Source organism: Crassostrea angulata, chromosome 5 (genome assembly GCF_025612915.1).
Source record: "Crassostrea angulata isolate pt1a10 chromosome 5, ASM2561291v2, whole genome shotgun sequence".
Lineage (NCBI taxonomy): Eukaryota > Metazoa > Mollusca > Bivalvia > Ostreida > Ostreidae > Magallana > Magallana angulata.
Genome location: NC_069115.1, coordinates 38,619,386 through 38,641,683, shown reverse-complemented (window position 1 = coordinate 38,641,683; position 22,298 = coordinate 38,619,386). Strand labels below are relative to the sequence as shown.

General features: G+C 33.0%; 1 protein-coding gene and 1 pseudogene across 1 annotated transcript; one reads left to right on the top strand and one right to left on the bottom strand.

Annotated features, from left to right (window-relative positions):
* Nucleotides 1-7,063: 7,063 nt before the first annotated feature.
* Nucleotides 7,064-9,555, bottom strand: LOC128185707 (flavin-containing monooxygenase 5-like; annotated as a pseudogene).
* Nucleotides 9,556-12,636: 3,081 nt separating this feature from the next.
* Nucleotides 12,637-19,117, top strand: LOC128184914 (toll-like receptor 2). The gene is made up of 3 exons (XM_052854551.1): nucleotides 12,637-12,939; nucleotides 13,676-13,736; nucleotides 16,319-19,117. Exons 2-3 carry the CDS (start codon nucleotides 13,700-13,702, stop codon nucleotides 18,766-18,768), a joined length of 2,487 nt encoding a protein of 828 aa, XP_052710511.1. The 5' UTR covers nucleotides 12,637-12,939; nucleotides 13,676-13,699; the 3' UTR covers nucleotides 18,769-19,117.
* The last annotated feature ends 3,181 nt before the right edge of the window (nucleotides 19,118-22,298 follow it).

Below are 22,298 nucleotides of genomic sequence, written 5' to 3'. Positions count from 1 at the left end.
TTAATTTTTTTTAATCTATCAGTGGCCTTATTTACATCATTCGTGTAAATTTTCAAAAAATGTTATGGAGAGGGAACCTTGGACATACTTTAAAAACTTGTTTTTAAATAGATCTAGGGTTCGCAAATCCCGGCAAAATTTTCTGGAAAGCTTCTAACTCAACAAATTACTACAGTCATCCATGAAGCACATTCTTGCATTGCGGTGAGTGATGACATTATCTAACCGGTGTGTATCTCATTTGCGATTCGCAACAAATATTCTGATTGGCGCATTTATATAGACCCGCCCATTTATAAATGCATGTTCAGAACATGATGCTAACACATGGAAACAAATGTTGAAGAAAGCTCATAATTGTACTCACGAGTTAAAAATTACATAGTTTATTTGAAAACAACGGGGCGATGTTTACGTACTTGTAACAGTTTAAAAAAACGAAAGACAAAAGCAAGGACGGGGGCAGATGGAGAAAAGTCACAGATTGTTATTTGCTCATCGAATTAAGTTATTCAGTTTATTGAGATGAGAAGAAATTCGTCAGAAACTGTTTAGTGAACAAATATATTTTACATTACCGTTCACAATTTACTATACATACTATATAGAGTATCGCATGAGTTGAACCGATTGTTTTTCCTCACAAAAAGCTAGTGCTTGCTTCAAAATGGAGATACACGGGTTGACACGCCGTGAAATCCATAATACGTTTTACAGCATATGTCTTCGATCCCTTTTTTGCTTACAACAAATCTGTACTGAAAATCTTTAAAACATCGTCACCAGGTCCGTAAAATGACGAAGTTGGTTTGTTTAATATATAAATAATGTAAAACTGTATAAAATGGCGTGAATTTTACAATCCGAGGTCGATTCGCTTGTTTCAGAGAAAGTTAGTGTAAAGCGTCAACATCAGTAGTGATTATTGTCTGATGAATATTGAGGTGCATTTAATAAAATTGATGAATCTACAGACACGGTTGGTTACAAAATGAGGTTTAACAAAGATCAGCCCAAAACTGAACATGTTTGTGTTGTAAATTTCAAGATTTTTGTATGTTCGTACTTTGTAGAAGAAAGTGTGCCATTGATCGGTTGAAGTTCAATGAAATGTAATGTATGCAATATTCATTGTCAGTATCTGTTGTGAATTCTTTGGAATAAGCTACAATAAAATAAATACTGCCTCATATTAAATTAATGTGTTAAAATTATCTTGAAAAATGAAATGGAGAACCTGTTTAAATAGTGTATTTTTGACAATTGCTTACACCCTAAAAACAAGAAGCAATTATTGTGAGAATTCTTGGTCAATTATTGCAGTGGTTTAGTTTTAGAAATTCTGATACAGCATTATACATTTGTACGTCAGAGCTGGTGCATAAATTATCAATACCGCGTAAACAGACACGGTAACGACTCATTAAAAATAAAACACAATTTTGATAAATTATTTAAATGTATGTACAAAATAATTAGCAGCTATAATACTTAAAATATCTGATAAGATGTAAATTAGTTATCAAACTGAAATCGACACTGCATACCTAACAGAGTTATCGTTCCTTATCCGCTAGGAAACTCTTCCGATAACAATAGACCGTTGTTTTTTTAGCCACTGTCTTAAAACACCCAACTAACACATTATAGAACATTGCTTTCAACTTGTTGTACTGAAAAATTAAACCCTGAATTTCATTGATAGCAAATTCTATTGTTTTTTTTATTTTTTTCGTTTTCTCACTTTTTAAGATATAAAATCTACGAAAATTGTTAAGTCGTTCGTAAAAAAGATCATCAGAAAATTATCTCCTTTGTGCCTGAGTTTTTTTTAACCAATGTAATAAATGTAAATTTTCACATCATGTATTTTCTACCAATCACAAAAGAGGAAGTGCACAACCAAGAGACTGTAAATTATTTCAACTCTTTATATCGTCTTCCTAGGAGGACGGTAATTCTTTTAGGTAAAATCCATTTCATACATGAAAGACGTCAAAAAAAAAAAACCCACCAAAATACCCCAACAAATCACTTAGAGCGATGGAATTTATTACATTTCTAATGCTTTTGCGTCCTGAAAAAGATCAATCATTATATCCGGAAATGGGTCATTCTTTGGATACGTTTTGGTTTCACTGATGTCCAGTGTATTTTTATCCTGCACGCCATCGTCAATCACACTTGGTCAGGACTTTTGAGTGTTGATCGATGTCTGTTATCGAACAATATTCACGAATTACTTCCATCAACATAATGAAGGTCATGTCAGTATGGACTTCCGTATGTCGAAGATTTTAAGAAAAGTGTGGTCATGTTAAATTAACAAGGAGGCGGGGGTGGGTTGGGGTTGGGGGGTGGTTGGTCACCAAATAAACCATCATATCTGTTTTGAACTTTGACATGTGATAGTTTTGGCCATAAACTAACATTTAGTACAGAAAAAAATCTAAATATTTTTATTCTTTAAAATGTGTGCATTTTCCCACATTTTTATACAGAGCTCTTCTTTATAAGGAGGTAAATATAGCCTAAAATGGCCACAACCATCCAACCCTCTAAGTGATCAGTTAATATTAGGTAAAATCCTCTATTTTTATTTCTTGCTCATTGACTGTGCAAGTATTGCCATTTTAAAAATGTTTATCCCCCCATCCCACCCCCTCCCAAAATAATAATAGAGTATTGATTGGGTTATTTTAGCTATTTTTTTTTTTAGGTATAAATGGAAAGTAAGGTATATAATACAAACATTCAAATGAAATTGATTGAAATTAGAATCTTTGTCTGAAGTGTTTTTTTTAGGATGTAACGAGTCTTCTGGTTTTCAATTTACGTAAAGGAGTAACAATAATTCCTCTCCATTTCAGTTGATTTTCCTGTAGTTTGAATGATATTATTTTAATGACATGGTTAATTTTACGTGATTTGAGGTGGTTTATTATTTTTAAAGGATTTTTTGTTATGGAATACGAGCCAAAACTAATTGTAGTATGTGTTTGTGGTATGTGTCCAAAATAAAGAATGTACGCTGCATATCTGCGTAAAGTTAAAGACAATTTAAGCGTTATTTTGATTGAAAAGAAGTTAAATATGAAGAAATGTTACGAATCAACACCAACACAACCCAATTCATAAATGGAATGTGTGAAATACCTAACCGGAAATAAACATACATGTTGCTGTGTGAAAAATGAAAAACAAACTCGTATATGAATTGCTTTAGTGAAGTGTCTCGTAGATCAATTCTTCATTGTATTATTTCAATATCAGTTTTGTTCTATGTAAGTTTGATTTTTATCAAATTTTTCTTAACAATTCATACTACATGTAAAATGCACGGTGGCATACTTCTGTCCCTTGTGTGCAAGTTAATTTTCTTTCCAAAAATGTCGAAATGCGAGATAAATATGTTGACATGCACGATAATCATGTCAACATGCAAAATAAGTATGTTGACAAGCGAGAAAATCGGCACCAAAAGAGGTGATTTTTTCTCGATATTTTACATTGCCCCTTGATATCAATGATTTATTGTTTTATAAAATGCGTTTCATTGGGCGCGCAACTTCTCGGGCCTTTCCGGCAGAGCTCAGAAAATCATGTGTTTTTCCGAGCTCTGACGGAAAGGCCCGAGAAGTTGCGATTAAAATGGATACAATAATAACTCTTAACTTTCTTTTCTTCATGATTCTTCAATTAAATCACACATGTAACAACAGTAACAAAGAGATTTGACACAAGCACATACATGTAGTTGCACACACATCCTGGTTATAATGCCTGGTTAGGCTATCATAGAAGTATCTGCTAGAAGGTAAAAATCAGGCATGTAGCACCGGGGGGAGGGGGGGGGGCAGGGAGGAGCTCCCCCCCCCCCACTTTTTGCGCAGCAAAGATTTTTCTTAAATTTACATACAAAAAATTGAATTAACATGGAGTTTCCCCCCCCCCCCCTTTTCTGTGACCATGTAAAAATGGAATTGAAAGCAAGGAAATAAACAGTGAATTGAATTGAAAAGTATACCTGCCCCCCCCCCCCCACCCCCACACACACACTTTAAAAAACGATGCTACGTGCCTTAAAAATATTAAAAGAAAATTAACAAAATAAACTTAAAAAGAATGAAGGTTGGCAAAATTTTTTTTTTTAAATTACCCTTTCCTTTTTTGCATAATTCTGCCCCTTCCTCCACTTTCAAAAACGATGCCTTCTGCTTGTTGATATACTTACAAAGAGACGCAGCCAAAGCAGAACCTGCTATCAAACTACTCAGCGCGATGCGGTTTCTAGTGGTCACGGCATATGTGGTCATCATTATGTTTGATCCCAAAAGGGACAGAATAAGATATTTCATAATGTCTTTCATTGTTGTATTAGCCGTGTATCTGCAAAGGATCCAAATTTTCAAGAGCCGCTAGGATCAAAAGTTTAAGGAAAAGTAAAAACCATTTATTAAACCAGATTAAGATAAAATCTCAGCAATTAGAATTTTAAAATTGATAATATTTACAACTGTTGACTCAAGAACTTTTTGTTATGGATAAACATAAAAAAGGCAAACATCTATTAGATCACACTGAGTAAAAATCTCAACAATTAGAAACCTAAAAATGAAAATTTTTATTACTGTTAACTCATGCACAACGCTTTTTTTTTATTGATTAACATAAAATATGCTAATACCTGATATATTGGATAGTATATAACATTTAAAATGAAAAAAAAAATCGAAAATAAATAAATAGATGAATAGTCCTTCCCTCCCTCATAAAAATGGCTAAAGTATGTAAGCAAGTGAGCAACCAAATTAATATGAGGATTTTGTGTGCGTCGATTTATACCTCTGTGATTCGTCTCTAACAATATCCGCTATCAAATATTCAATGTAAATCATTGTTAATTAATAACATGAAAATATAATTTTTTGTTTAATTTTATAATACACTGTATTGCCATTTCCCATTCACTTACATGTAATAAGAAAGCGTTAAATTTTTTTAAAAAAAATTTCATACCATGCATACAAAAACAGTGCTGCTGACGAGAGTTTACAAATAATTTAAAATGACACAATGGCGCGAAAGTGATTTGCATAATTATTCCTACTCAGATATGAAGACAATGTATGTACACGTGTATTCTGATAAATATAAAGGCGAATATATGAATTCGTTCTGTATGCATCCATTAAATGAAACACCAATGATCATGCTGGTATTCGTTCTACAATTTGAAAAAAAAATATGTGTTTATAATGGTCAAGGTATAATTAAGCTAACTGAGTTTTTGAGACAACAATCAGAGGTTTTTTTTTCTTTTTATAACCCTATTCATATACATGTAAATAGCTGGATGTGCACTCGTCAGAGGAGTCCATTGCTGATTAGAGGTATTGCAGGGTAAGACACATCGCATTAAGTCGTAAAGTTTACACTGAGCAAAATAAATAAAAAAATGTACATGTAATATATTTGCACAATTAAACAGCTTTTTGTCACTTTCCTTATTTTTAATTAAACTCAGTTCCGAAGAAATCACAAATATTTTACAATAATACATTTCGTTTATAGAATTTAATTAAGACATAATTTGGCAGTGATCTTTTAAATGCTCTATTCTTCTCTGTATTGTTTTTTTTCTTTTTTTTTTTTGCTCAGCTTAAATTAAAAAAGAAACCGTTTAATGTATTTTTTCAAACTTCGTAAAAATACGTATTTGTGCGAGCAATTGAAATTTCCCATTTCATTTACAATCCTTTCCTTTAACTTAGACTTCACTATCCCAAAGCTTGCGCTAACCTTAGCGTTATATTATACGTTCAAAATATCTTTAATCAAAATTCGTTCTCCCCCCCCCCCATGTCAGTTGTGTTATGTATTATTTTCCTATCTTTGATGAATGAATTAATGGAAGTTTGTAGGTATGTATGAATGTATAAATAAATAAATAAATAAATAAATAAATAAATAAATAGAAATGTCTCATAAATTATAACTATTTAAATAAATAGAAATGTCTTTTAAGAAATATAAATCATAACTATTTTTTTTACCTCCCCCACCTCTTAGTATCTAAGTATCCAACTAGTGATATCAAGGTGGAACCGGCAGGCGGTAGCAGGTATACATAGGTGTACATGTATAAGTGACAGGCTTATGTGACGCGGTGGAATGGTTCATGCAATAGGAGCCATGTTCACGAAGCTGTACTCGGACTCTCTTGTGCCATTTTAGGGCTGGGTAGTCATGGTCATTTTTAAACTATACTAATCTCCTTAATTTGAAGAGTTATGTATAAAGATGTAAGAAAATTTTTAAATCTTTAAATATCAAATATTAGGATTTTAAATTTATCAAAAAAAGTTAAGTTTTGAATTTTTCAGAAGGGGTGGATCCGGATTTTTCTCGACCCCCTTCTAGATCTGCGCATTTTGTATAGTTCGTTGGTTGCGTTAAATACCCATATGGTACTGATACAAAGTAAAAAAAAAAGGCTAGATAAAACCCCTGTTTTGTGCTGATTTTGTACAAGTCATTAGATCGGTGATCTCTAGGTACTGCAGAATGTTAATTGGCCTTGAGAACTACAGACGGACGTCAATCGGATTAGTGTTTATCCTTCACATAGATAAGAAACAAAGAATCAATAATTAATCTACGTTAAGTACTAGTAACAGCTTCGGCTTTGTAGCAATTCAGCCGGGTTGATCCGTGAATCTACAGCTTGGGCGGCCACAGCGAAATAGTACATGGCCTCTATTATCACAAAAGGGTTATCATTTGTTATCATTCTATTAAAGATTAAGTTTAAGATAAAACACTGTATATCTAAATGTCTTTCTTAAATTTCTAGCATAATACATGTATATCCTCATGGGGCAATCCAATACTAGTAGTCTATTTTTCTAACTTCAAATTTTATTTTACTAAAATATTGCAATCTCTAAACATTCGAAATGTTTAATATCAAATTAAGGACACAATACACCAGTTTTCCAGATACTCAATAAAATTGTCTGGAAAGATCTTTATTAAAGAGGTAGCCTACATGTAGCTTGAATACTCACTGTATTTGCATTAATGAAAAAAAGAAGAAAATTATTTGTTTGAAAATTTCGTTTAATTTTAATTCTCGCCCTCCCTCTTAGGCAAGCTATTTTGAAGTAACGTTAAACGTAGAATTAACTGTGGGCGGCCTAAGCTTTAAACATTTACATGTACTTGTTGCTTATCAGTCATAAAAGTTACATACTAGTGCAATTGTAAACAAAAATCTTTTTAAATATCTGGCACGTTTTTTTTTCCTGCAAAACTTTATTCTTTTCTTCAAAAAGAACCATTCTAACGCAGTATAGTTTAAAAATTAATACATTTAATTAACATTTAACCGGTTAAGTTGGATTACTAAAGTACGCCCTTTATGAATCTTATGAAGACTTTTTTACGTAATTATGTTGAAAAAAAGCGTCGTTATTATACACACATTGATTTTATATATATTTAGCAACCTCTTATAATATTATATTTAGGTTTAAAAATAGGTGAATGTTCTCATCATATGTATTTTAACACTTTTTCATCAGAAATATAAAAACAGGTTTATTGATTAATACAGTATGCAAAGTCCATAGCTCACAAAAACAGAAAATTGGACAATAAATGATTACAAGGTTTTTAAAACTTGACCAGAAAAGTCATTAAAACATTGAGAAACAAAAATCTCAATAGAAAGAAGACTGCGATCAGCAAAAGAACATTTTTAAGAAGAGACACATATCCGTCATATATTCCTTCTTGTTCGCGTTTACCCGCCTCACGGGATTGCATTGGATACCACGTACGATCATCCACGTGTTCGATTGCGTTTTTGGCACCCTCCCATTTCCCGAACCCTTCAAGGCGCCATTGAGAAGGGGTGCAGGGCCCAAATACCAGCCTTCTCCACAAAGCATTATCCGTGAAAAAGAGTTTCCACAGATTGGGTTTGCAGCCAATGTACTGAGCAATCCTGTCGACGTATTGAATAAAGAATACGGTTATAATGCCTTTTGCAGAAACGACGCCTTTGGATTTTAGTCTCGCGTTGTGTTCTTCCACCATCTGTAATCTTTTCGAAGTACTTGGCAGCTTGCAGTTTCCACTGAACACTCGAGTGGCCCATCTTGATTGCATTTCATTAACTGGAGGGAGACCTCCAAAAGGTTGTACGAGACCAATAATGGCAAGAGTAGCTGGCTCCAGATCGGCGGGCCACACAAGATCGTAAAGAAGAGGAAACTCTCCTTCTTTTCTTATGACGCCTTTTTGGGTGAAAAGGAAAACTGTAGTTAAACCCGGTCGCCAAAATAACCACGTCGATGTCGTCAAGTTCCGTGCCATCAACAAACACCGCGCCATTTTCTGTGAACTTTTCGACTTCCGTTTTCATATTTACCGAACCCAAGAGGATACGGTTCGGCAGATCGTCACTTATGGTAACTGATCCCCCATTGAATGATGTGTTAGGTGAAAGTCCATACTTGGAATGGCTGTAGCGGTTGTTAATGCCGTGATACATGAACGGACGAAGATAGGGCCAAGGAATCCCCTGCCGAAAGCGAGTAACTGCGAGGTGGTCGAATGGCCGACCCTGCTCCGCGGCCCGCTGTACCACCCAGGTGCCCCTTCGTGTGCTGATGTAAACCTACAAAAAGGAGGGATTCCTTGACTCTGATGTTTTGAATCTTCTATTATATAATAAGTTCTTTCAATTTAAATTCTTTTTTTTAAGAAGTATTTTTTTTTTTTTTTTTAGAAAATATTAATTATTGATATTAATATCAGAGCAGATATACATGTTTAATCAACTGTTTGCTTTGAAAATATAGCTCAAGGATAGGATAGATATTTTTTTATAACAATGCTAAACAGTGTCCAAAAACTTACGTGTTTTGCATGTCTGCTTAGTTCAGATGCAACATCTGCAGCGGAATTTCCTATGCCTATGATCAAGATCTTTTCCCCTTCGAACCCACGGAAGTCCTTATAGTCATGGGTGTGTAATACTTTCCCCTTGAATTTGTCAAGTCCTCTGAATTTTGGAATGTTCGGTTCATGGAGGTGGCCATTGCAAACCATTACAAAGTTCACTCTTCTTTTCTCTTCTTTCCCTGAGGTCAAGTTTTTCGTTGTGACCATCCAATCACCGCTGTTCTTAAAGTTGTCTGCTTTCTCCACGAGATCCACTTCGTGGTTGAACTTGATATGCTTCATCAAACCAAAGTGTTCAGCGTACAATTGCAGGTATCGTTTAAAATGTCTGTGGCCCATGAAGTTCGGAAACTCCTTGGGGATAGGAAAATCACTGTAGCAGACCATTTCTTTGCTGTTATTGATACGACAAGAGTTGTACACGCTTGGATAGCCATCCCTCGGTTCATCGTGGTAGTTCCAGAGTCCTCCAACATCGCCGTCCTTTTCGAAGCAGATTGGTTCTAACCCTTCCTCCAGGCACTGCTTCACCGAAACTAAACCGGAAACTCCTGCACCAACGACACACACAGTTTTTGCCATTCTGTTACAAGAAATTGAAACAAAATAATTAAAAAAAGAATACTTATGAAGATAACGCACAATTCGTGTTATTACATGTAGTAATCACAATAGTTCTTGGTATTTGTACCAAACATTGTACCTAGTGGGCCTACCTTAGACTTTATGTATTCACTTTTCGGGGATAGAAAATTAGTTGATGTGGTCGAACCAAATGTTGTTATTTATTTACTATCATGAGGGTTACGGTAATCTTGTCTGGTCTGATAAACAACAGTCTATGCGCAGTGAGGTTAAATAAGAGGTTTAGCAGCGGTCAAGCATTCGTTGCAAGAAAATTCCCATCTGGTATAATAACATTTTAGAAACATGTAGTTTAGGAAGTCGGGGAAACTTTTATAAAAAATTGAATCAAACACATCACTTATATCATTAGTAAATAATTAAACTCATAACTCATATTCTCTTAATGCACAATGTCAAGGTTGTGTGATAATGGTACTTCATATAATAGATAAACATTTGTGTGGAGTTCCTTAAACACAAAGTGTAATGATGGTGAAAAAAAGTTTTCTTTAATGCAGATCGAGAAACAAAAAGTAATTTTTTTTATCATTCGACGTTCTTTGTTGATTGGATGAGGATGAAGAATAATTTTATATAGATAATGAGAGAGAGAGAGAGAGAGAGAGAGAGAGAGAGAGAGAGAGAAAGAGAGAGCGAGCTCTAAAATACCTGACCAGTTAAGCCCAGTGAGCAATATAGAAATACATAAAGCACAGGGAAAATTCACTATTCACATTCAATATGCAAAGAATCTGATCTTGATTTGTAAATACAACAATACATGTATGTGAGAATAATTTTCAGGAAAAGCTTCAAAAATGAGGTTCTTTTGTAATCACAATTTCTTTTTGATCAATGTAAATTCGCACCTAGATTTGTAAATACAAAGGTATGTGATAATAATTTTCAGGAGAGGCTTCAAAGATGAGGAGTTTTTGTGTAATCACAATTTCTTTTTGATCAACGAACAATCGGAACTTCTCTGGCTAGCTCTTCGAGAAAAAAAAAACTAAACCACTCTTGTGGCCGAATTACGTACATTATTTATATTCATTCGTGACAGCAGTCAATTACGTAATGATACCACAATCTGCTATCTGTGGAGATTGTCTAATCTTGAAAAATAATTCCTTCAATGTAGAAAAAATATCTTAAAAAAGAAATATTAGCTTGTTAAACCAGTACTTTAGATTATTGGGGAACTACTTCATTTTGTAAAAAAGCAATTGACATTTGAAAAATAATGTAAATACATTGCTGTGTTTGTCCAAGTTCTGTCAACAAGGCCAGACAAATTTGCATTTGAAATCATGTAGATCCGAAAGGGAAAAAACCAACGCTGATTATCTGCTTCTTGTGTTTGGTTTACTTTAAGTTTGTAAATATTCAGAATAAATATTAATATTAGAAAAAGGTATTGACTTTTTGTATTCTATATTTGTGAAGCAGTTTCACACTAAGACACAGAAAAACTGGAACAGAAAAAAACCAAATAACCAAAAAACATTTTCCTTAATTTTTTAAACCGTCAAAATTTTTAAAAGGAATTTTTCCAAACAGTTTATAGTAAACTCTCGTTAGAAAACACAAAGACATATAAAAAAAAGATCTTCATATTAACGTACAAAGCTGCGTGGTGGTGGCCATTTTTAGATTTTTTTTATTTTTTTATTTACCTCCTTGTGGAAGAAGAGCTCTGAGTACTTATAAAGATATAGGAAATAAAAGTAGGTTTACTAGCTGTACGCTAGCAGACCAGACAGATTGTGTTTCCTGGTTGAATTCAGCGTTGCGTTTCCCCTCAGAATGACTGTTGTAACAAAATCCAAACATGCAAAATTGATCAGGTATACGTAGAGCTTTTATAACGGAAGTACACGTTCTTTTTCATAAACTAAATGACTAAAGTGACCATATGCGTGTTTTAGTCTTGTAAAATTAACAGAGTATGGTACACATGTCTATATTAATGTGGATACAAGTACATTGTAATCAAAATACTTTAACTGTTTTAAAATTTTCAAATTTTACAATATCTGATCAAAAGATATGTTTCTATTTTGGAAGGGTAAAAACTTTAAAAGCCTTAGAGGGATTTGAACTCAAGACTAACAGATTTGTAGTTAACGCTCTAACCCATTGCTCTACGCTGTTAGGTAACAAATATGGTAAAGAAAAAATTCATAAAGTTGCTTGATTTAACTGTTTATAGCGATCGGAAATACGTCACAATACTGTAGATTCCTGCACGAGGAATTGATATCCGCATAAAAATCGCGAGAAACACATCTCGCGTACATGTATTTAAGAATCTCGCTTTTATTTTTCGGACAGATGTACACTAAATGAAACTATGATAGGTAAATCATATTCTCGCCATTTGATGCAAAACGGTTAAATCGCGGAATTAAGAACCCGCATAAAATAAGGTATCTACAGTATGTATGTGTCCTATACCACCTTAAGTCTGTCTCGACGGCCATGTTTGATTATTAACTTTCCAACAACAAATCGGAACTGAGATAAAAATGCATATGTTGGTCAATTACATTATGTCTGTCAATTGAACTAAAAAAAGCAATAGCATTGTAATTAAAAAACGGAGACCTTCACCTTTCGAAAGCTAGACGCTCGTGCCTATTTTTAGAGTATTTTATCTCCTTGGGAAAGAAGAGTTCTATTATAAACACATTATCAAGATAGTGGAAATATTTAGTTTTTTTTTTTTTAAATTTATCAATAGTTTTAGTTAAAAAGATGTTGTATGTTCCATCATTTTATTTCTTGCTGAAGCCGATTAAGAAGTTATTATAATTATAGTAATTATTAAACAATGTCGTCTGGAAATCCTTTATTGCAGTAACACTCGAAGGGGAGCGCAACGGAGCGAAGAATTCACAACTGCAGTTATAGACCCCATCTCTGATTTTTGAATAATTCACCCATAAGGAGGCGACAAGGTATTTGCCAGTCAATTGAGACCTTATAAAAAATTTTCATTCTTTATTTCACGAACCACCCGGTTATTACAAAACTACAAGCGTTCGATAGATACATGAAGGGGAACGTAAGAAAAAAATATAGTTGGCTTAAATTCAACAGGGACTTTTTTCCTACCTACATAATTGACCTCTATGAATGTTTACGTTGAGATCAAGTAATTGTTTATTGTGCCATCTTTGCCTACTTAGAATGAATTCAACTGGAAAGACGAAAAACAGGTTTTCACCACAACCCATGGGATTTAAATATAAACTTACTCTGTGTTTATTCGGACCATTAAATTTGGGTTTCCTACGTGACTTTGCAAAAAGGTTTTTGTACTTTGCATGATACGTGGTAAGTCCCTAATCTGATCTTAAACCTTATCTCCATTATTTTCTTTTATAACCTTTATTATGGACTTCTTTTAAAACCTTTATTATGTTCTTTTAAATTTATTTGATAACTTTGTTAATAAATCAAACTACCAAGGTATCTTGTCATGTAACACAAATAAAGAAAAATATTGTAAACCAATTTCTATCCGCGGGAATTTATTTCGCTATTCATCGGAAAAAGCCTTTTTCGCATCAACTTATTTTCCCGTTCAGATCTTAGCCACACTCAGGTTGTTATATAAAAGGAGTGGTTCGCGTGAAGAAATATACACGGCAACCGAGCTCTCTCGAACTTTGCGAAGCTTCCTCGTTCGCGAATATAAATTGGTTATAATACAGTACTACTAGTTTTACTAGTTTTATTAGTAATTACTAGTAAGTTCACAAATAGTTTACTGGATGCACACGTTGGCAGACAGAATGTGCTTTCCTGGTCAAACTCAGCGTTGCGTTTCCCCTGGTTTTGACCTTTGTAACACTATCCAAACATGCAAATCAAGTACATGTGTAGAGCTTTTTGAAAACCCTATCCCCTCCATCCTCCATAACTAAATAAATAAATATTTGGAAATTTGTCATGACACATAAGAAAAACAAACAACGATACAGAAAATACGCATTACAAAACATTGTAAACTTTTGTAAATACATGTATTAATTAAATTTGTGAATATTTTATTTTTGATGAGTTTCAGCTGAAGCAGCATTTATTCAGAACTATGGCACAGAGTGAGCGAAATCTATTCCTCATTATTTGTAAGTAATAATCAGCTTTACATGTACAATCATCTTTTATAATGCACTTGAGTATCAACATACAACGTTTCAAGAGATCTATAATTATTGATTACGTTAACTATTAAACATATAAAATATTATATAATAAATATTACTTAGCGTTCATCTGTTTATGTTAATATATATTTTTAGAGAAGCTAGGCGGTGAAAAAAGAAACCATCAAATTATACTTCTTCATAAGATATTTTTGGCGATAAACTAACAGAGAACATCCACATATTTTATATTAATTTTTTATCATTACGGATCATCTAAAAATGGCCATGATAATCGAGCCCTCTTAAACAAAATTTATGCCATTTATCCAGCTGTTTAAATTCTAATTTAACGGAAACTGCTCTCTACCAAAAAAACCCGCTAAATGAAAGACATGTTTTAAGAGTTAGGTAAAGTATTCTTTACAAGTTTCTGTAGCCAGGAAGAAGGTTCTAGGATTCTATTCGAGATATGTCATTCGAATTCCCTTTACTTTCACTGAGTCAAAACAACTTTGATTAACATTCCGTTTACTTATAGGAAATTTCTAGTTACTAAGCTGAGCTAAACTGAATTAGTTTATGAACGACAACTAAAAAATTCTTTAAATTGTAAATACACTGTCCGCCTCTCCCTCACAACAATTTATTTTGTTTGTTACAGACGCATTAAAAAACACTTACATGACTGAATAATGGGAACTATTCATACGAGTATTAAAGACTAGGCGAATTACAATGCCTCAAATTGTCTTTCCTTAGACGCAACTATGTCAAGACGAGGCGAAACCGTTTGCAAGTAAAGAAGAGCGAGTATAATACGGGGCGAAACTTAAGTCTGCAATAACCAGGCTGAAGCTAGCAGCCACTAACAACAGCCACTAAGACCGTAGAAGCTAGCAGCCAATAAGAAAATTCAACAAAGTACTGAGAGTACTCGAACAAATTATTTTATTTTACTTATCACTTTATACGATGCATATAGTTTTTCTATGTGTATCAATAAGTCTACACTTAGGATAACATTATTTTCATAACTTATGACCCGTATAGACGTATTTCATTTCTATCCAACATAGAAGCATTTATAACTCTTATCCAGGCGAGCTTTACTGCTTCGGAAGTCGTCAATGCTCGTACAAATTATTGAGCATTAATCATTTTGATATTAATTAAAATATGTCGATAATTAAGTGAAATATAATTTTTCTGTTCAAGTACTCTCAGTACTTTGATGAATTTCCTTATTGGCTGCTAGCTTCTACGGGCATAGTGGCTGCTGTTAGTGGCTGCTAGCTTCAGCCTGGTGTCTGCAATAAATACACATGCTAATTCCGCTTTTGACAGTACGTAACTATTGTAGCAATAAACATTGTAATTCCATCTGGCCTTTTAAGGAGGCTGGATAGTCAACAAATCAACCATCAGATCTACCTTAAAATTTTCGACATGAAATCATGGATTGTTCAGCCGTAAACTTATATTCAATTAAGAAAAAGCCATATATATTTTATTACCTTTTAATTTTGGGTATTTTCTGTATCTTTATATAAAGCTCTTCTTGTAAAGGAGATAAATACAATCTAAAAATGGCAACGACCATCGATCCTTCTTAATGAACTGGCGATATAAACGAGGGATGTGGCAATGCGCTTTGAAAAAAATACGCATATCGTTTTCATATCAAAGTGCGTTTTAAGGTTAATTGATTTTTTTTTGGAGAACGTTAATGCAATTTGAACAATTGTAGTGAGGTCTTTTTTTTTTAAAGAAATATCTTTTTCTCAGTTTTGCAGTATGTATGCAGTAGTACAAACGTCCCTGTTTTATATTGTGGTTATTAAAGGAAAACTAGTTTCTAACTTTTATAATAAGTTTAACACCTGGATTCTTTTATATTTTTAAATTACAATACATGTTACACGTATACGTATATACAGCAAACAACCTGGCGTAATCGAATAACGAAGTTTATTATGGAAAGACATTGTTTACTTTTATTTAAAAAAAATCAGTCTGAGAGTGTTTTCTCTTCAAAAAATTAGGAGTATCATTGTGCGATAATATTGTAGATAAATCGACAACCCAGGCCATCTGCTGTAACAGGTGATCGTTTGATCGTGGCTGAGGGTTGATGGTGTAATTTGGTACAAATGATAAAACAATCTTGGGAGTTGGCAGAAGTCATACATGTATATGCAAGACATTTCTGTAGAAATCCTCTTATGTGAATTCAGATAGTATCCTTGACATTCAGTTATTTTTCCTGACCTTAATTTTTTTTGCGACCGACTCATGGAACAGTTAAATTTCATCAGAAGGGTGTAGCGCCCACGCTTCGAGTCCAGGAAGTTTTTATAGCATATTAATTAACAATAGAAGACTTATTGCCCTCCCCCCCCCCCCCCGAGCAACATGCTAAATTGCAAGAAATATACCGTCAAATATGATTCCTGATCTTTAACCTATAGCGAATTTATTGGGATAATTATTCTGTGCTAAAATATATTTATAAATATTCTTTGAATGGCAGTTTTAATATATATATATGTTTTCTTTTACAGGCAGTATTGTTATAATACTAACCGAAAACTGTCATATATCGCCACATGTCGATGAGTGCGGAAATGTGGGGTTGCTGTGGAATTGCAGTGGGTTAAATTTATACAGATTACCTATCTTGCTCCCTCCCGAGTTGAAGAATCAAAATGTAACTTTAGATTTGTCCTTTAACCAGTTTATCTCTGTAACGGAAGACACCTTTGAACACATAGCCACCCACTCCAATGTTACTTCAGTTATTCTTCATCATAACAATATAACGGAGATTGGAAATACAACTTTTCAGAAAATGTCAAATTTATGCTGCTTAGATCTTTCGAATTCACATCTTGAAAAAACCACAATTGACACAGGGGCGTTTCTGAACACTTCTAGTCTAAAATTTCTTCGAATTGACCGGAATGAGTTTCAACATGATGGGTATCCTTATTTATCATTTTCAAAGTTAACCTCGTTGACATTTTTAACAATTGACATTTTCTCGGGATTTTCTTTCACAAAAGCGTTTGAAAACCTTGAGAATTTATCTGAATTGGAGTTCAATTCTATCGGTATATTTCGATTGTCAAATACATCATTTCTTGGTCTTAAAAATTCCCCAATCCGAAGCATAACAATGGATTTCAGATATCACGTATGCTGTGACGTCACAGAAGACCTGTTTTGCTCTTTTCCGGTCATTTCTCGTGAGATAGTTTTAAACTTCGGTGGGTACTGTGACGTGATTGTTGCACTGAGGTCTCTTAAATGTCTACAAAATCGTAAAATAGAAAGTATATCTTTGTCAAGCAACAAGAAAAGAATTGAATCCGGTATCTTAATCTTAAATAATTGGACGATGGAATATCTCGCTAATATCTGCGTAAAGAATCTGTCTTTGGGATACAATAGCATAGTGTTTTTAAATGCAACTCTTTATAAAACAACGCTATGGAAATGCTTAGAAAAATTCGATTTTCATGGAAATAATATGCATGTTATTGATGTTTCCACATTAATGAGTTTGTTAACTTTACCAAAGATTCGAATCTTGAATCTATGCTGCAATAACCCTCCAACCAGTAAAACAAAATACAGGGATGATCCTTTCCAAATACAAAAACATAGATTTATCTATGTAAATATCACTTTATCAAAGAATTTAAAACTTTTAGATATTTCTGATAATTACTTCCATAACACAAATGGGTGGAATCTGCGTTTTGTATTAATAGGAGAAGAACTGGAGGAACTGTACCTTCAAAAGACCAATTTCCCTCTTCACACAATAACTAAATTTAACTTTCCAAACTTGATCAAACTTAATTTATCAGAGAATAGTTTTCGTCAGGTACATTCCGATATGTTTCAAGGAGTACGTAATCTTCACCATTTGTATGTTTTAGACGTTGGTTTGAATAACACTGCTCATTCTATTTCTAATAGCCTGTTTAAAAATCTGAAAAACCTGTTAACACTTGATTTTTCGAAAAACGGTTTGGCCTTTTTGCCCTCATTACTATTAATGGACCAAAAACATTCTCTCACAGAAATTAGACTGGATCACAATAGGTTCTCGGCTGTTCCAAGTGTCCTGACCGAACTGAAAGAGTTAAAAACGCTATATGTTCGGTTCAATTTGATATCCAAATTTTCCAGGAATGATCAAAGACTTTTTCAATCATTAAGTAATCTGTCAATATATATAGAAGGAAATCCGATCACCTGTGCATGTACAGGCCTTCAATCTTTGAAATGGATGAAAGCTCACCAAAATATATTTTATGACCTAAACAAGGTTTTGTGTGTGGAGAGTAAAATACCCATTGTTCAGTTGTTATACGAAAAAGAGTGGAGGAAGTTTGAACTTAACTGTCAGACGGATGACTGGCTCGTTTTTTCTGTCTGTTTGTTGTTCTTTACAATAGTATCTCTCACTATAATAGCCTCTGTCAAAAGATATCGCGTTCATTTAGAATATGTCATTTTGCGACTTAAAAACAGGTGGAAAGGTGTCCACCAAAAAAGCAACGAGGATATGTTCCTATATGATGTGTATATTTCATATAATGATGCAGACTGCTCATGGGTCATTGAAACATTGTATCCGAAATTAGAGGTTTTGAACATAAAAACGTGGTTTGGAGATAAGGATTCGATTCCAGGACGTTGGAAGTCGGAGGAGATAGTCGGCTGTATCAACGAGAGCAGAAAAGTGATGTTTATTATGAGCGAGAGTTTTCTTGAAAGGGGATGGCACTCGTATGCTGTTCAAATGGCAATAACCCACGCATTTCATAACCAACGTCAAAGATCTATTGTGCTTATCATTAAAGACGGACTTCCTCTGGATAGGCTTCCAAACGAAATAAAAAACATTTGGTGGTGTATCGAGCATTTCAGATGGCCAGAAAATGAACAACACGATGAAATGATATTCTCAACTTTATCTAAAATTTTGAAACCAAAATAGATGTATATCTTTGTTTTTTAAGAGATTGTTTAATCTATTACCATGTGTATATAGTATTATATACCCAATAAGCAATTTTCTTTCTAAGCGTTAAGCATATGAATAACGTGTTATAATCACTCGGGGTCTCATCGACGAATCTATGCACAAGTACATAGAAAGTATATCAAATTATTGCCATAATTATGGCCAAGGCGTTAACAATTTCTGTTTGTTTGTGAAAATTCCCTTTGTCTCTCCCTACCATTTCGCTGTTTTAGGAGATATCTGGAATTCTATTTTTAAATGCAATTTATTCCTCTGTCTTTAATTAGTTTTGTTTTATACATAATTAACCTAAGTGTTAAATGCCTAGTTAACCTTGTATAATATTCTGTTCTACATATTATATGCTTTTTACAGTTTACAGTATTTTGACTATTGTTACTGGAATTATTGGTATGTATTATGTATGATGTACATCCAAGGTTATTTGTTTTTATATGGATATAATCATATTCTGATCAGTAAGATTTTCAACACATTTGTAAGTTTTTTTTTATGCATGAATAGACGAATGTGTAGGCATAAATCGTAGTATAAAGATGCATATCAACTCAGCTGTATTTTTCTGACACTGACCTTCCAAATGAAACAGAGGTTCCAAACCCTTTCAATTGTGTGATTTTGTTTTTTTTTTACTTGTCTTTTCCAATGGCATCCTTATAATTTTCACCATTTCTGTAGTTATGATTTTGCTTATTGAAGAAAAAAAAAGCTGATTTGTTGTGTTCATGATCTAGCTTATTGGAAGAAAAAAACCCACTCATATGTATATGTATTGTGTTTATGATTTAGCTTATTTGAAAAAAAACACCGATATTTTTGTGTTTATGATTTAGCTTATTTGAAAAAAAAACCACTGATATTTTGTGTTTATGATTTAGCTTATTTAAAAAAAAAACCATCGATATTTTGTGTTTATGATTTAGCTTTTTAACAGATTAAACACTAATATTTTGTGTTTATGATTTAGTTTATTTGAAAAAAAACCCCGATATTTTGTGTTTATGATTTAGCTTTTTTAAGATAAAACACTAATATTTTCTTAACCCTCAAGAGGGCTGCATGGTCGTGGCTATTTTTAGACTCTATCAAATTCATTGTGATTAGAGTTCTGTATAGAAACATAGTCAAATACTTAAGGTTCTCTGATCCTCAGCCTCAAAGTATTTTTTTCATCATAAGAATGATATATTTCTTTCAACCTTTATAAATGAAATGATTTTTAAAAAATGATTTTTTTTAGAGAGTATCAATTCATCTTACAAAGTTATTGTGCCTACGATGGATATAATGGATTAAAGAAACAAGTTGAGTAAAAAAAAATTCCGGTGCATCAACTGGGTCGAACTCTATACCAAGATGTATATAAGTGGGAATGCTTCCTGGATTCACCAGCCAAGCATGCAGCTGTGTAACTGATAGTTATACTAGCAGTAGAATATTAAACTAAAATTGTCTGTATAAAAGTCAGATTTATGGTACGAATAAAAGAAATCGGGATAATTTAGAGTTATCGAACTTTGCTGAGGATCGGAGATCGTTAAACTCCAAACATTACTCTAAAATTTTAGGTGAATGTGATGTTTAATTTGTGGACCACACATTATTATCCTTTATCCCGATAAAATCGTTTTGATACAAACATTGTTTTCGTGGATTTCCAACACTGAAGCAAGGTACTTAAATCAATTTACATACTATTAAAATTCACACCTGAAAATGAAAAAAAAAAAATGACAAAACGAAAATAAATCGCGAAATTTTTATTGTTTGCTATCAAATAATACTTGCTAATTTGTTTTAGTATTTTTCGATTACCGGTCATTTTATTTTCCACTTTCCGCTTGAAGTGAACAACATAAAAAGGCTTTTTTAGCTAAATTTTGCTGCATAGAAAATCATGGAAAAAAACCATTTTTAAAGTAACCATGTCATTTGAATTGTTTGAATTAAAACGTCCTAAGGAAGATTTGAATTTAATGTAATCACAGAAACTGATCCCGAATAAAAGTCATGTACAACTTAGTCACAAAATGATTTTGCAACAATATTTTTCTCGCCTATTTATTCAACATGCAGCATCTGCAGTTGTAGGAACATTCAACATTTTGAATCATTGCGTTGAGAAATAGACATTTATGTGTTAAAAGTGCAATTTAAGGAGAGATGTTTAAATTATAAAAGACAGTTCTTTGAGTGAAAGTGACTAAAAATCAAATTCTCTAGATTATTTGTTTTAAAATATGAGGCGCGGTGGTGGTGGTGGTGGTGTTGGTGGGGGGGGGTTGGCTCTGGTTAAACTTATGGTTCTTATGATTTTATTTTGATCTTATACAGTTTAAAACAATTCATTATAATTTTCCTCTGTTCATTTCATTTAAGTGTTTACTTTTGAGCATTTGTCTATTATGTAGAAAGCATACTTTACTAATTTACTTTTTTGCTGTTTCTGAATAAATATATGTACGACAAGTGCAATATATTTCTGCACAAATAAAAATGATCTCTGGAATTTTACAGTTTTGGCGTTAGAATATTTCAAAAGTTTATTCATTTTTCAAAGTACAATTGTAAGTTTTCAAGAACAACTTCTCTCCAAATCCTCCATACACAAAATGCCTAAATATTGAGATCTCACCACGTTTATTTGTTAATTTGAATAGGTTACATTCTTTTACATGCATTCCTACATATAATATTGAATACTTCTTTTAAAAATCTTAACGAGTTTTCTCTCTTTTTTCCTTAGCCTATTATTTTAGGGCCTAAATCAGTCACAAGTTATTAACTGTGCAAAGTCTTTTCTTTGCAAATTTCAAATTAACATAACTTGAGCACTTATACTCCGGGGCAATTAAATCCTTGTCCCTCAAAACACTTAGGGATAATGAAATTTAGATATCATTTAATGCATTGAAAAAAAAATCAATAAATCTTAATGAAGCTGAATGGTCGTATCCATTTTAAGAATATATATTTACCTCAAGATGAAAATCTCTAAATGAATATAAAGGAAAATGCTAAAGATTTTAAAGCTGAAATATTTGGATTTTTTCTCCACTTCATAATATAGTTTACGACCAAACATATCATTTGTAAAAGTTTAACAAAGATCTTATGGTTGATTTGTTGTCCTCCCAGCCTTAGCCTCCTTTAGTATATATACATGTGTATATTTAAACTAACGACATATACAATGTATAGTTTTGACAACAAAAAATTCCATCAATGATGATAGGATTCTACGAGTTGTGAACCACCCATGAGGAATATTTCCATGCATGAACACGAACAAGCTGACAATAAAATGAAACTATTTTTATTCAATTCAGCATCTATATTATTTTTTTAATAGATTGGATATGTTTAAAATGTGTATTTCCAAAACCAGCCAAACATGTGTTGTTGTTAAAGGTTAAACGCTTATTTATGGGTCCCCTAGAGAAGGTATTCATGCGGAAAGTTTCAATACAGGTGTTTTTCGA

Coding starts and splice junctions, on each gene's coding strand:
- LOC128184914 (XM_052854551.1), top strand. CDS start 13,700: ATGGCACAGAGTGAGCGAAATCTATTCCTCATTATTT. Junction 13,737..16,318: donor AAATCTATTCCTCATTATTT/GTAAGTAATAAT, acceptor TTTCTTTTACAG/GCAGTATTGTTATAATACTA.